The sequence below is a fragment of the Pipistrellus kuhlii genome, unplaced genomic scaffold (genome assembly GCF_014108245.1).
Source record: "Pipistrellus kuhlii isolate mPipKuh1 unplaced genomic scaffold, mPipKuh1.p scaffold_m20_p_13, whole genome shotgun sequence".
NCBI lineage: Eukaryota > Metazoa > Chordata > Mammalia > Chiroptera > Vespertilionidae > Pipistrellus > Pipistrellus kuhlii.
Window position 1 is genome coordinate 21,429,410 of NW_023425438.1, and position 14,164 is coordinate 21,443,573.

Here is a 14,164-nt window from a genome sequence, read left to right on the forward strand (position 1 = left end):
TTGCTTCTCTATTTTCAACACATGTTCATGTGTTCATGAGCAATGCTGCTGAGTGCTTTTTAAATATCTGTTCATACTAAAGTATACTGCAATTGGACTTTAATGCTTTGTCATGTTGCTATGTATACAGATCTAGATCACCAGTTTTAACTGCCGTGTTGTAATGTATGGCAAACGTATACTCTTGAGTGTATTTCATTCCTCTATCAATGGACATTTCCGCGTAGCAATACATGCACCGCTAGAACAACATCTAAGATATAACAGGTCCTCAAACATTATTTAATAAAGGGGCAGAGGCATGCTTTTAATTCAAGCACAAGTGGCACAAAATAAATGTCAGACAGACTACTTCTTGTTTCAGTTCTCCAGCTGTTTGTCGTTAACGCCCGCCCTATGTGCACGCGTGGCAGGAGGCACTCTGAACCTTTTAGCAGCTTTTCGCCCAACCCAAGGAGGCTCGGATGGGGTGTGCACCGGCGGGGGCAGGGGGGCGGGGAGCGGATGGTGAGGGTAGAGACAGAACACAAAGAATCCCCAACGTCAAAATATAAGACAGTAGAGGTTTGTCTGTGGTCGAGCAGGGGAGGGCGGCGGCAGCAATTGTCATCCATTTGGGGGAGGTCTGAGAGTTTACAATGCAAGGCATGTCCGGCGCTACCACATCCGGATACAGAGACAGCGGAATACAGAAGTCCTTCTCCGGGAGGGAGCAGGTCTCCAAAGCTGCAACCGGCAAATGCCAGACGGTTGCCTTGGGAAACAGCCGGGGAAAGGGACAGCGGGTCGGCCAGAATTCCTAATAGGCTTAGAATGTTTCTCCTTCCGGTCCTCGGCTCTCCGCAGCCACCGCCCTCTCCTCGGTCCCCCGCCCAGTCTGTGTACTCCCGTCGTTCTCTTCCCTTCCGGACTCGCCGTCTCCCTTTGAAGCCGCCATCTTGGACCATGCGTCAAGATGGCGCCCCCCGGTCCGGGGGGCCAAACCCGGGAGAGCCAGCGAGGCTGCGCGCGCATGTGCTCGGGCGCGGGAGGGCGGGGCGGTGACGTAAAGACGTGGCCCCACCTCCTTACGGTCGCCCCGCCCCTGGGCGAACCCGGAAGTGGAGGAGGGGGAGGAGGAGGCGGAGGCGGCGCGGTGGTGGCCCAGCGGACAGGCGCTGGCGGAGCCCTATACACGGGAGCGTGTAGGGGTTGGTGGGTGGGAGGCGGGGCTGCACGGCCTGGGCAGCCTGGCCTGGACGGGGCGGGGGAGGCCATGGCCTCCGCAGAGTTGCAGGGGAAGTACCAGAAGCTGGCTCAGGAGTACTCGAAGGTACCCATCATGGGCGGGGATGAGGGGTCCCCCGGCCCTGCGGCCTCGGGTTGCCTTGACTTGTCGGGACTGGGGGGTACCGCGGAGGGGGTCACGCGAGCGCACCCCACCCCTCTCTCCTTCGCCTCATCTGAGCACGATTCCCGAGCCTCCACCTGCAGCTCCCAGGAGATGGAGCGGGGCGGTGTCCGGGTCGTGTGGGCTGCTGCGGGGAGGAGCTGGAGTTTGATTCTTCCTTTTAACTGAACTAGCGGGCTTAGGACTGGATGTCAGAAACCCTGCCTTCTGCCTCCGGTGCTGGCCGGAGGGTGCTGCTTCCTCAATTTTCCAACCCCCCATATATCTGCCCCCCATTCAATTCGGGAGGGAAAATAGAGTCATGTAAACTGCTTCACCAGGCATGGTGGTTACTGTATATTCAGTGATTTAGCAAGATGTGTGGAAGTGGTTTTGAAAGCTTGAATCCCAGGGCTGCGTCCTTTCCTCTGTCACCTGGAGTGGAGCAGGGCACCCACCCAGCAGGTGTTCAGTACACGTTGGAATATGCCCTTTGTCGTGCTTATGGTATAAGTCTTCTAAATGATGGAATCCTTTCTTAGGAAAAGGGCTGCTTCTGGGGAGGGCGTTTCTGCTTTCAGAATGTTCTAATGAAGTTATAAAAGCGGAATCTTACCTCTGTGGAAATCGATGTAGTAGTCATTAAGCTTAGTTTCCAATGTTCGCAGCATTGATGGTGGCAATGGAAAGACTTAGGCACCTTTTTACAATTCGGGGAAACCGAGACACATTTATTTCTTATGATTTCATGAGATACCACACTTATTCCAGCAGTGCTACCGTTGGCATTTCCGTTAGAAATTGTCCTAAGTGCCTGTGTACAGTGTCAGTGATGATAGTTTTCTTTCTTTGAAAGAATATTTCCTTGTTTGAAAGGGCCAGAGTCGCTTGGAACAAATCCATATGATGAAGTGGGATGGGTGGAGGATGGCAATAGTACACAAACTTGACTCTTATTTTGGGGAAAGATGTTTCAATGCTCAGAAGAAATGTTTGGGGAAAGATGTTTCAATGCTCAGAAGAAATGTTTGAGCAATGACTGCATTGCTGAAAAATTGTATAATCTCCCAAAGAAAGTAATAAAAACTTTGAAATAGTTTGTTCTTTTGGACATTTAAGCCATTTCATTCAACAGATACTTACTGTGTGCCCCCTGCAGACTGCCAGAGTTGGTTGAGTGAGGCAGAGTTCCAGCTTCAGGAGATCCCTTGAATAGAATGTTCAAACATTGTACGTAATTATAATACACTATGACAAGCGTTAGGTCAGTGGGTGCACAAAAGAGATGGAGGGTGAGGGTAGAAGTTATGAGATTGGGGAGTAGGGAAGAGGGAGGGAAGGATGGTAGCATTCCAGGCAAAGGGGAAAGGCTATGTTGGTGGACGAGAAAGCACGCTAAGTTGCATGACAGAGAATGGTGAAATATGGTTGGAGAGGTAATTTGGACCCGATCACGAAGTGTTATGGATGTTAGATAAGAAGTCTGAACTTTAGTTTTTGAATAGTGGAGAAACATCAGAGGTTTTTAAACAGGGGCATAATATCACTTTCAGGAAGGAAAGGTAACTATTTGGAGAATGGATTAAGTAAGGAAAGATTGGTGAAAAGATGACCAGATTGTAGGCTGTTGGAATAGTTTGAGGGAGAGTAATGTAGAATTAAATGAAAATAGTGACAGTTGAGATGAAGAGGGGGCCTAGATTTAGGAATAACGGTTAAAAATACTTTTTAGCTTACTTCTTTGCTGAGTCACAGCTTTTCACATAGCACTAAACTCATGATGGATATGAAGAATGTATGAGGGGCTCATCTTTGAGTCTTATTCATTCTGTGGGACATGGTAAGTGAGGGAAGAAGACTGAGGGTTGACCCTGAAGTTGTGAGATGAGGGAACATGACTGCCACTGACAGAGGAGGGTGGGCACAAAGGCCAGCCAATTTGAAATGAAGTTTGGATAGAATTTTTGGGCTGGAAGGCACATTAAAGTCATCTTATTCATATAGTAGATTGAGGTGATTGATGTTGGGGTAATTGGAGAAAATTTCTAGTGGAGACGGACTGGCTAAAAGTCAGGACAAAGGCCAGGACTTTTGGAATAATTCCCATAAAGACGATAGCTGAACTATAAGAGTGAATCAGGGGAGAACACTTCAGGTAGATTATTTGGGAACATCTCTGGGAAGGACATGACAGGAAGAGGAGGTGCTAAGAAGACTAACAGGTCTACCAGACTTGAGGTATTCTCTCCTATTGGACCAGACCATTTTTCATCCTTTTAATTTAATTTTAATTTTAATTTTAATTTTATTTTTTAAAAAATATATTTTATTGATTTTGTACAGAGAGGAAGGGAGAGAGATAGAGAGTTAGAAACATCGATGAGAGAGAGCCATCGTTCAGCTGCCTCTTGCACACCCCCTACTGGGGATATGCCTGCAACCAAGGTACATGCCCTTGACCGGAATCGAACCCGGGACTCTTCAGTCCCCAAGCCGATGCTCTATCCATTGAGCCAAACTGGTCTCGGCTCATCCTTTTAATTTTAATGTGAAGAACTCAGTTTTAGATTTTATTTAATTTCAGAACACCAGAGAACAGAGTTTGGTCTAAAGATTTCATTTGTTTTTTATTTCCTGTCAGTTCTAATGCCAAGCAATTTCTAGATAAAATCTATGCTATCTTCAACCTTGTTCCTATGGAAGGGGTATTCTACCTTCTTATTACCTTCCCTGGTGGAGAAATTGTGGGCTGATGTTGAAATCCAGTTAGTTTACAAAGGAAAAAAAAAAAAGATTTCCTCTTATTCTGTAGAAGGAAGCCTACATATCAGGAGAGGAACAAACAAGATTCCTAATCCAAGGACATTTACAGAATCTTCTCATTCTTTTATAAATTAGATATCAGCCTGTGTTCCTGGAAGGAGCTCGTTTCTTACTTAAGAATCATGGTCATAATTGTCTTTCCTCTTGAGAAGAAAAATACAGTCTGAGGAGCTCCCACTAAAGAGATTGAGAGTTTAGTTAGATAAAAGATGAACCTTGGAGGCTAAAGCAGATGAGAACTGCTGAGTCAGATAGAGTGCTAAAACAACATAAAAGTGGACATTAAGATAGTTTGGGCAATTAAGAAGCATCACTGGAGACTTATAAAATTTCAGGTTTTATAGAGTTTAGTGGAGGAGACAGATGTATAGAAGTTGATTTTCAGAGGTTTCTTTGAGATGTGAGGGAAAGCTAATCAAAGCCTTAGTTGCTTCACTGTTGAAGAATCAAAGACCATGTCTTGGTGTTTCTTCCATGGCCTGCTATGCTTCTGAGGCTTTGGTGTATCTCATGAATTTCAATCTGCTTTCTTTGCAGGAGCACTCTTGCCTGGTACCATGTTTTGTTCGTCTGGGTCAATAATTCTCAAAGTGCAACCCTTGGATCAGCATCCTTAGATCTGGGAAAGGGTTAGAAATAGAAATAAATTTTTGGGTCAAACCTGAACTCACTGAATCTGAAACTGGTGGTCAGGCCCAAGTAGTCTGTGTTGTTATAAACCTCTCTGGTGATTTGGATGCACACCAGAGTTTGAGAACTGTTGCACAAGGAATGATAGTCTCATCTTTTAAAAATTCTTTTCGAGGTACCGTATTTTTCGGACCATAAGACACTCCGGACCATAAGACGCACCAGTTTTTAGAGAAGGGAAATGAAGAAAAAAAGATTCTGAAACAAATAGTGTCCTAAAATATTTTATGTGCATTAAAACCCAACATCACAGTCATAAACACATGTAATCAACCCTGTAAAGTAAACAGCAGCATTTAGAACCTGGCAAGCACACAGAGACCACACAGAGCCGGGCAAGTAAAAAAACCTTTTTTAAAAAGTATATGTGTAGGCTATATTTGGACCATAAGACACAGGGACTTTTTCCCCCCACTTCTGGGGGAAAAAAAAGTGCATCTTATGGTCCGAAAAATACGGTAATTGGCAACCAATGGGAAAACCAGACATTCATTATTTCTTGAACAGTTTACTTGGCAATAGATGCTTCTTTTAGTTATGCTGGATATTGTCTTTAGGAAATTTACAGACTTACGCTGTTAGTATAGAGCTACTCAATGGGAGAAGGTCAGTTGTGATTCTGTGCGTTTGCTTTCCAGATAGTGGGGCCTGGAAACCTGATTAATCAACTCTTCCTGTAAGAGAAACAGGCTCAGAAGCTGGATTGGATTTAAATCGAATATCAACTTGCTTTTCCCCACCCGGATGCATAGGGTTGACTATAAAGTTGGATTGGAAGACAGCGTTGTTTGTATTCAGTGTTATCCGATGGAACTTTCCACAAGAATGAAAATGTTCTGCATCCATGCTGTACAGTAGGGTAACCACTAGCCATGTGGGGGTGTCGAGCTCTTGAAATGTGGCTAGTGCCATTGAAGAACTCAGTTTTAGAAGATCTTGCTAAATTGCAGATTCTGGTTTGGTAAGTCGGGTGGGGCCTCAGGTTCTGCTCTGAAAGGTATTTTAGTGATTATCAAGGCTACAGTTGCTGTAGCTGGGGTCTGCAAATGACTTTAGTATTCTGAAGCTGCAAATGAAGGTTTTGGTAAAGCTTAGGAATGGGCTCCATGTTGTCTGTTGCCCTCATTCACTTGCAATGGAAAAAAAACCTAGATGTTTAAAGATTATTTTTATAGGGTTGTACAACATGTATAAGTCCTAAAATGCCCACTGTATGAAAATAGCTATGCGAGAGTGGTTCTGACACAGAAGATGGTTGAGGATTAAATGAGAAATGCATATAGATGATTGTCTCTCTTTCCCCACAAACTCTTCCAACAGTTTGTGATTGTAGATAGTAAATCCTGGATATTGGGCCAGTTATCTCAATACAGATTGTCAGAGTGGCATGAGAGAGATCACCACTATATCTCTGCCCTTGGAAAAACAGCTTTGTGATAAGCCTGATGCAGGTTTGGCTGTTCCTGAACCAGTTACCTAGGACAGGTCCAAAGTTACCTAGGACTGGTCATTGAAGAGTTAGTCTCAAGGATTTTGAGACTGGTTGGTGTCCAATAGGAACCTGAAGTTCAAATCATTTGGAGAAGGGTCTTAGAGACTGCTAACAATGACAGTCTCTTATAATCGTATAATGCATTACATTTAAACACTGTTTGCATACAGTATTTAATTTGATTGTTTAAAAATTTGAGTGCCTTCTCTATTCCTAGCATTGATCTTTCATTGTAGTCTGGAGATACAAGGGATTATACTGTAGTCTCTATCTATCATAAAGACAGTTGAGTTGGCAGATGAGAGATGAGTAGAGAAATAATAAATTAATCATAAATCACACATGAATTAATAAATGTAAAATTTACTATTTAAAAGTAAAATTAAAACTGGACAGTTTAATAAGAGGTGCCTTGTTACTATACTAGTAAGTGCTAAGGGGCAGGCTCACTGTGGACCGTACTGGGAGCACAGGGAGTGGTTAGGAAAAATTTATGGGGGAAGTAGGACCAGAAGTAGGAAGTAAACTCCTAGAGGAACAGCTGAAGTTTGGTTGGTCACAATGAGGAAGGGCTGTGCTTTCAGAGTAATCAGATTACAAGACCATGACAAACGTGGGGCCAAACGACTAAGAGGGCTTCAGAGGTGGGATTCAGAGGTACTGCTCCTCTGCTGAATGGAATGGAGGAGCTAGTGCACAGCTTCACCTTCTGGACTGTTTTCCTGTCCTAATGGAGGACCATTGGTGATGTTATATCTGTTTCTAAAACAGGAACCATCTGCATTTGCCTCCCACTGTGGAAAAGGCTGGCGAGAAGTAAATTCTAAAGACCAGACTGATCACAGCAGTGCAAGCCTTTAGCAGGCTGCTGGTTCAGTATGCACAAGTGTGGCAGCACTGATGCTGAAATGCAGGAAGATGCCGAATGCTACAAAGTGTAATTAACATAGCAATGGAGTATGTCGTTTATCATTGTCATCCTTTTCTACCTACTAAATATCAATAACGGAAAGGGATTTTAGATAAATATTTCTAAAAGCTGCATTTTCTATTAAGCAGTTTCATTGCAACCATGTTTGAATAATTACTAATTTAGCAAACAATATTTCCAAAAGGAAAATTCAAATAAGTTTTCATTATGATCATTTTTTTTATTGCTATAGTTCTGGTCCTACAGAAAACTTATAGCTCAGTGGACTTCAAGCTTCATCTCTAGTCTTTGAAGCAGTCAATAGGAGCTTCTAAATACCACACCAAGAAGATAGCATAGATCAAAGTTAGGGCAGGGGTACGAAATGAAACCTAGATACCCAAGTTGTATTGCTGCCTTTTGGCTAACTGGGTTTGAAAGTATTTTTTGAATTTTGTTACCTAAATAACACTATACCCGAGAATATGTTGATATTGCTTTAAAAATAAAATAATACATGATGGAAGTCAATATTAAAATGGTATTTCCTTCTGAACTTCTAGAGCAGAGGTCCCGAAGCTTTTTTTGGAAAGAGCTTAATAGCAAATATTTTAGGCTTCTGGCCACACAGTTCTTTACTTGTGTCTGTCATTGTAGCTCAAGAACACTGTCATTGTCGCTCAAGAGCAATCATCGATAATATGTAAATAATGAGTGTGTCTGTGTTCCCGTAAAACTTTAAAATTGGCTGAAAGCCAGTTTGGTCCATGGCCCTTAGGATGCCAATCCCTGTTCTAGAGAATTTAATGATTATATTGCTTTTTTCTTTTTTTTTTTTTTTAAGCAGAAAATACTAGGATTGCTAGTTGTTATCTTTCATCCTCCCTTTTAACTTATAAGCTCTTTGAAAACAGGGACTGCTTTTTAAAAAAACTTTTATTCATTTTTAGGAAAAGAAGAAGAAAGGGAGAGAGAGAAGCATCCATTTGTTGTTCTACTTATTTATGCATTCATTGTTTGCTTTTTCTATTGCTCTGACCAGACAATGAACCCGCAACCTCGGTGTGTTGGGAAAGCACTCATCTATAAAATGGAGATAATATACAGAGTGGGGTGACAGTAGGTTTACAGTTGTGAGAACATGAAACACAGTTTATTCTTGTATTATTATTTATTAACTATTGCATTATTTTCCGTGTGAACAACTGTAAACCTACTTTTGTCCCACCCTGTAGCACCTACTTCATAGGGTTGTGACGTTTAATGAAGTAACGTAAGCAAAACACTTAGGACAGCGCTGGTATGTAACGAGCATTCAGATGTTAGCTGCTTCTTAATTGAGTCTGCTGCTTAGACACTTTTGGTTCAACTGCCTCAGCTGATGCCCAATAGCAAATTTGCATTCTTAATGATGCTTGCAGTATTAGGCACAGAGTCCTGCTGGGTATGTTGATGTCCTACACTTTGATCTTCTGTAGATTCATTATTCCGTAATTGGTCCAATTGCATATATTTTACATATGAATGGTGTGCCGGAGTTTCAAGGAAAGTAGTAGTTTTTATTTAGGGAGGTGACTTGGTTTCTTAGAAAGAACCATGTGCCGGAAGTTGAGGGACTGGGATTTAATCTCAATTTTGCCACAGATTATGTGTTTTTTATCAATGGGCAGCCGAGTCACTGAAAAGTGGCAGAATGGTGATTCCTACTATCCTCTCTGGGCTAATATTTTTGTTCTCATATATACAAGAGAAGACAGTGATATGATTCCTGTAAAGTAATGGCGTTTTTGTTTATTTGTTTGTTTGTTTTTGCTACAAATGATTGCTTTAAAATAAAAATTAACTATTTCTTATTCTGTTTGCAGCTTCGGGCTCAGAATCAGGTTCTGAAAAAAGGGGTTGTGGATGAACAAGCAAATTCTGCTGCTTTAAAGGTATGCAACAGGATATTTGTGTTGTGAGGTTAAGTGAGTGTTTGGTGTTGCTTAAATTAGGGAATTTAGCTGATTTTGTGGGTTAAAGTCCCAACTCTGACAATAATTCACTAGGAATAGTGATGAGTAATACAGTGTTTTTTTGTGTGTGTTTAACTTTTTCACTTCCTTCAGTGTGAATATTATGTGCTTTGATTTTCTTAGCTAAACATTTTAAAAATGTATTCTTTGACTTGAATGCATTTCTTTTATACCTCAAGGCCTTTATTTGGCATTTGAATTAATAGGGCTTCTTATCTGTTTTGATAACTGACAGATTTCTGAGGAGGACCATGTCACATTTATATTTATATCCCCAGCATTCAGCATATGGTTATTCCCTAATAAATGGATTTGAAAGTGTGAATCATTTAGTCTATCCATCTTGCTTTTGGGTTGAACTTTTTAATATTATAGTAATAACCTGTGCTAATCAGGACACTGCGTGATGATACTTTTTAACATTAGCATCTTTGTTTTGTTTTTTTTAACATATTTTATTGATTTTTTACAGAGAGGAAGGGAGAGAGATAGAGAGCTAGAAATGTCGATGAGAGAGAAACATCAACCAGTTGCCTCTTGCACACTCCCTACTGGGGATGTGCCTGCAACCAAGGTACATGCCTTTGACCGGAATCGAACCCGGGACCTTTCAGTCCTCAGACCGACGCTCTACCACTGAGCCAAATCGGTTTCGGCAACATTAGCATCTTTGTTAACTGAAAGAGAAATATGTAGTAGAAGAAGGAATTTCTTTCTGCCTCATCCTAGTTGGTAAGTAATAAATATTGCTTAGTGATGTTTTTAGTTGGATAATTTAATTTTAGGATATGGATTCTTTCTTGCCTGAGTTTCAGTTAAGCACAGGCATGGGCAAAGTATTATAGGTTTACAGTTGTGAGCACCTGAAACTGTTTATTCTTGTATTATTATTAATTAATTATTGTATTATGTATTTGTATTACAACTGTAAACCTACTTTTGTCCACACCTCTATACTGCCTACCTCATTCTTTTGCTCTCTTCCTTGCTCCTTCTTAGACCAAAGGGATTAGGATTTCCTTTACCCTTACCTTTTTCTGGAGTAGCCTCTAACCAGTAACTTAGCCTCACTAGTTTCATTCAGGTAACTGAGACTTAGAAGCATGTCCTCTTACTTAGCCATTGTTAGACACTGCACTAGAGAAGGCTGTCTTTTGAGAGTGTCCCCTCCTGAGGGCTGAGATGGTTCAGGATGCCTTACCCATACTTCCAAAGCTCTCTGTGCCCAAGTCGAGAAGATTAAAAATAAGCTTTATTGCCATAATTTGTTAGTCAAGTTATTATTTTTCCTAAATCACTGAAGAAATGATAGTATCTCTCCTAATGATGTTTAAAACCTGTTCCTGGGGAAAGTACTTCCTAGCTTCTCTTTGTAGCCCCCCTTGATTTGACACGCTCCTGTTGCTGGTCACGCTTGATTAACGCTGCGGTCGTGGTGGTGGTGGTGACTGTGGCAGTGTTGACTGAAGGTAGTATTTACTGAGCACTCACTGTGTGTTCGGCATTTTGTTAAATACATTATATCCATGAGCTCAGTTAGTGTTCACATTAGCTCTGTGAGGGCACATAACATTGTCATCCTCCCCACTGCACAAACTAGGATTTACACAGGGGTTGGGAGAGCTGTCTTCTGAAATTAATGATTGGAAAATGGAGTTAGAGTACTTGTCAACTAGAGATTTATTATAAGAATGTAAAGAAATTACTTTTGTTTTACTATTCAGTGCAGTGATCATTATAATTACAATAAGAATGACAGTTTGTTGTTCACTCAATAGGAATGTTAGGATGTCTTTTGCTACAGTAGGCTTTTGATTATATTGGTTTTGCCTCAATGAGTTGTGGATAAAACATACTTTCATTGATTTGAATTTCTTTAATTTGAACCATATGATAATTTGGACATGAGGTAGAACTAAGTTTACCATTAAAAGGAAAAGGGCTACTAAACAAACAATAGAAAAGAACAATATTTTTCTACTTATTGGAAACACATTATTTTACCACTCTAGCCTGCTCTCAACATATAAATAAAGTCAGTAGACTGCAGGCACCAGCCTATGGTTTTTAGTTTGCTGTTTCAATAGACTTAAATCACCTATTCATTAAAATTTGACCTCTTCTTAGCTTTACAGTGGTTTTAACGTGAAAGTAATAGAACTACAGATCTTTAAATATACATTAGCATCTGGCCATCTGTGTTTGATTACCAGTGAATATAGCATTGTCAGAACATCATAAATAAAATGTAGTTTGAGTAATATTTTTTTAAAAATAGAATGAAACTAAATCTTTCTCTATTTTCCCCATTTTCTTACCCTATTATGGTATAAACAATACAGAATGGTCAGCAGAAGACATGTTGTGTTTAGATTTTTGTTTCTACTTTCACTAAACTTAAAAGGAAATTAATATAGAACAGCAGCTGAAAATATTTTTGTGTTAGGATAATAATAATTTTGTCTCTGACAAATCAGAATAGTTTAAAATAAAATTAAGTGTATTAAAAAGACTTCATTTGGGCCGAAACCGGTTTGGCCCAGTGGTAGAGCGTCGGTATGTGGACTGAAAGGTCCCAGGTTCGATTCCGGTCAAGTGTATGTACATTGGTTGCAGGCACATCCCCAGTAGGGGGTGTGTAGGAGGCAGCTGGTTGATGTTTCTCTCTCATCGACGTTTCTGGCTCTCTATCTCTCTCCCTTCCTCTCTATAAAAAAATAAATTAAAAAGAAAAAAAAGAAAAAAGACTTCATTTGGATCAACTTATATTCAGGGAGTATTTATAGGAAACATGAATACAAATATACTTCTGGCTGTTCTTGTTTACTAAAGGACATCATTAGCTGAGTTGGAGGTTCTCTTTAAAAATTCAAGTTTAGCCGAAACCGGTTTGGCTCAGCGGTGGAGCGTCAGTCTGCAGACTGAAGGGTTCCAGGTTTGATTCCGGTCAAGGGCATGTACGTTGGTTGCGGGCACATCCCCTGTGGGGGGTGTGCAGGAGGCAGCTGGTCGATGTTTCTCTCTCATCGATGTTTCTAGCTCTCTGTCTCTCTCCCTTCCTCTCTGTAGAAAAATCAATAAAATATATATTTAAAAAAAAAATAAAAAAATAAAAATAAAAATTTAAGTTTATAAAATTGTAGCCTCAGGCTTTGTGTCTCCTCACTGCCAGACATATATATAACATTATATCACAACAAATAATTATGGATATTTTACTTTAAGTTGATGACTGTCTTGTTATTTAGTATAGACCCTCTTTATTTTTATATTTACTTGGTTTGGTCAGAAAATGATTTTGCCACAAAACAGAGCTAAAAACATAGGAATTGGAATGATGAACATACAACTTGAATTCCCTAATGCAAGAGGCTTTGATTACATTTTGGTGAAACAAGAATAATTTTTTTCCATTTTTAAATCTTCGGGCTAACTTATAAAGAATGGTTTGTTTTCACTTTGATGTAGGAACAACTGAAAATGAAGGATCAATCATTGAGAAAACTGCAGCAGGAAATGGACAGTTTGACATTTCGAAATCTGCAGCTTGCCAAGAGGGTAGAACTGCTTCAGGATGAACTGGCTCTAAGCGAACCCCGAGGCAAGAAAAACAAGGTGAGTCAGATAAAAGCAAGGTAGTGCAGCCTTGTTGTTAGGTACAGACATCTGTAGGCCATGCTGCTTATAACAGATGAATTTGTCACTTTCACATTCTCTAATGTTCCATTATTACACCTGGATATCGGGTCAAGAAAGCAGATATTTACTATTAATATACACTAAATGGAGGCATTTTCAGATGAATGTGAGTTTAAAAGAATTTATTAAGAGCAGACATGCACTTATTTTATTTCAGTGGCTGAGAAAAATGAAAGGAATATCTCATATTGGTCAAAATTATGATGTTTCAGTTATACCAGGTTGCCATTAACTCAGAGTAGGGCAAATAAAATGAGAAGCATTGTCAAAGTATAACTGCTCATGTGGAAGTAGCAGTTACATACCTTAGGCTTGTAATTTTGCTGTAGATTCTTTCTTACTGCTTATTCCTATAAGGCTAATTTGATATTCTTGTCCAAAGATGTAAAAAAAACTTTGCCCCTTATGGTTATGCGGTGAAGAAAGATTCTTACTGCTGTAAGATGGATGATCTGGTACTTTAAGAAGTTGCATTATTTTCTTTTTTTAAGGGTTAGGGCTAGTGATTAAATCTTTAAGTTGTGTGTGTGTGTGTGTGTGTGTGTGTGTGTGTGTATATATATATATATATATATATATATTGAACAGTACCCCCAAATTGTGGCTGTGAGGCAGTAATAACGGAGTTGTAGGAGGGAAGAGGAAGACCCACAGTAACTCTGTGGCAGCACAGAGTGGCAGGAAGAGCACAGGCTTTGGAGTAAAGCCCAAGCTTGGATTCTTTGTCTGCCATTTATAGTCTGTGACTTAAGGCAAATTTTTAAGTCTTGCAACTTTAGTTTCTCCATCAGCAAAATGGGGGTGATACTCTTGTTGTGATCATGAGATCATGTAAAGGTGCCTAGGACTGTATTTGCCAAATGATGGGCAATCTGCATAATTATATGTTAGTACCTTTCCATACGCATTTCCTTCACATGAAAGAATTTTCTAGAGTGGTAATTTTCGGATGGTAACAGAACAAAGAAAAAGGTGTGTAGTAGAATCACTTGGAAAAACTGTGTCAAAAGGCACATGCTCTGCAAAAACTGAAAGACCCTTGGGGAAGGAATAACCATTGTCTTGAAATGTGCTTCACATATTAGTGAGATCCCTTCCCAGGGCTGTTTAGCAGAGGTTTGCATGTAACACTCCTGGAATCATGTTAATTAAACCTATCCAAATCT

At 40.3% G+C, this 14,164-nt stretch overlaps 1 protein-coding gene across 3 annotated transcripts in view; it reads left to right on the forward strand.

Moving 5' to 3' along the window:
* The first annotated feature begins 1,076 nt into the window (after positions 1-1,076).
* Positions 1,077-14,164, forward strand: part of PPP1R21 (protein phosphatase 1 regulatory subunit 21) — a 54,087-nt gene continuing 40,999 nt past the window's right edge. For 2 of the 3 annotated variants that reach the window (XM_036435256.2, XM_036435258.2), the window contains exons 1-3: positions 1,077-1,312; positions 9,150-9,218; positions 12,768-12,914. In XM_036435256.2, the coding sequence (XP_036291149.1) occupies positions 1,256-1,312; positions 9,150-9,218; positions 12,768-12,914 (273 nt within the window). In that variant the 5' untranslated portion in view covers positions 1,077-1,255. Of the gene's footprint in view, positions 1,313-8,342; positions 8,381-9,149; positions 9,219-12,767; positions 12,915-14,164 lie in introns of those variants that run through there. The other variant, XM_036435257.2, reaches the window with a different exon arrangement.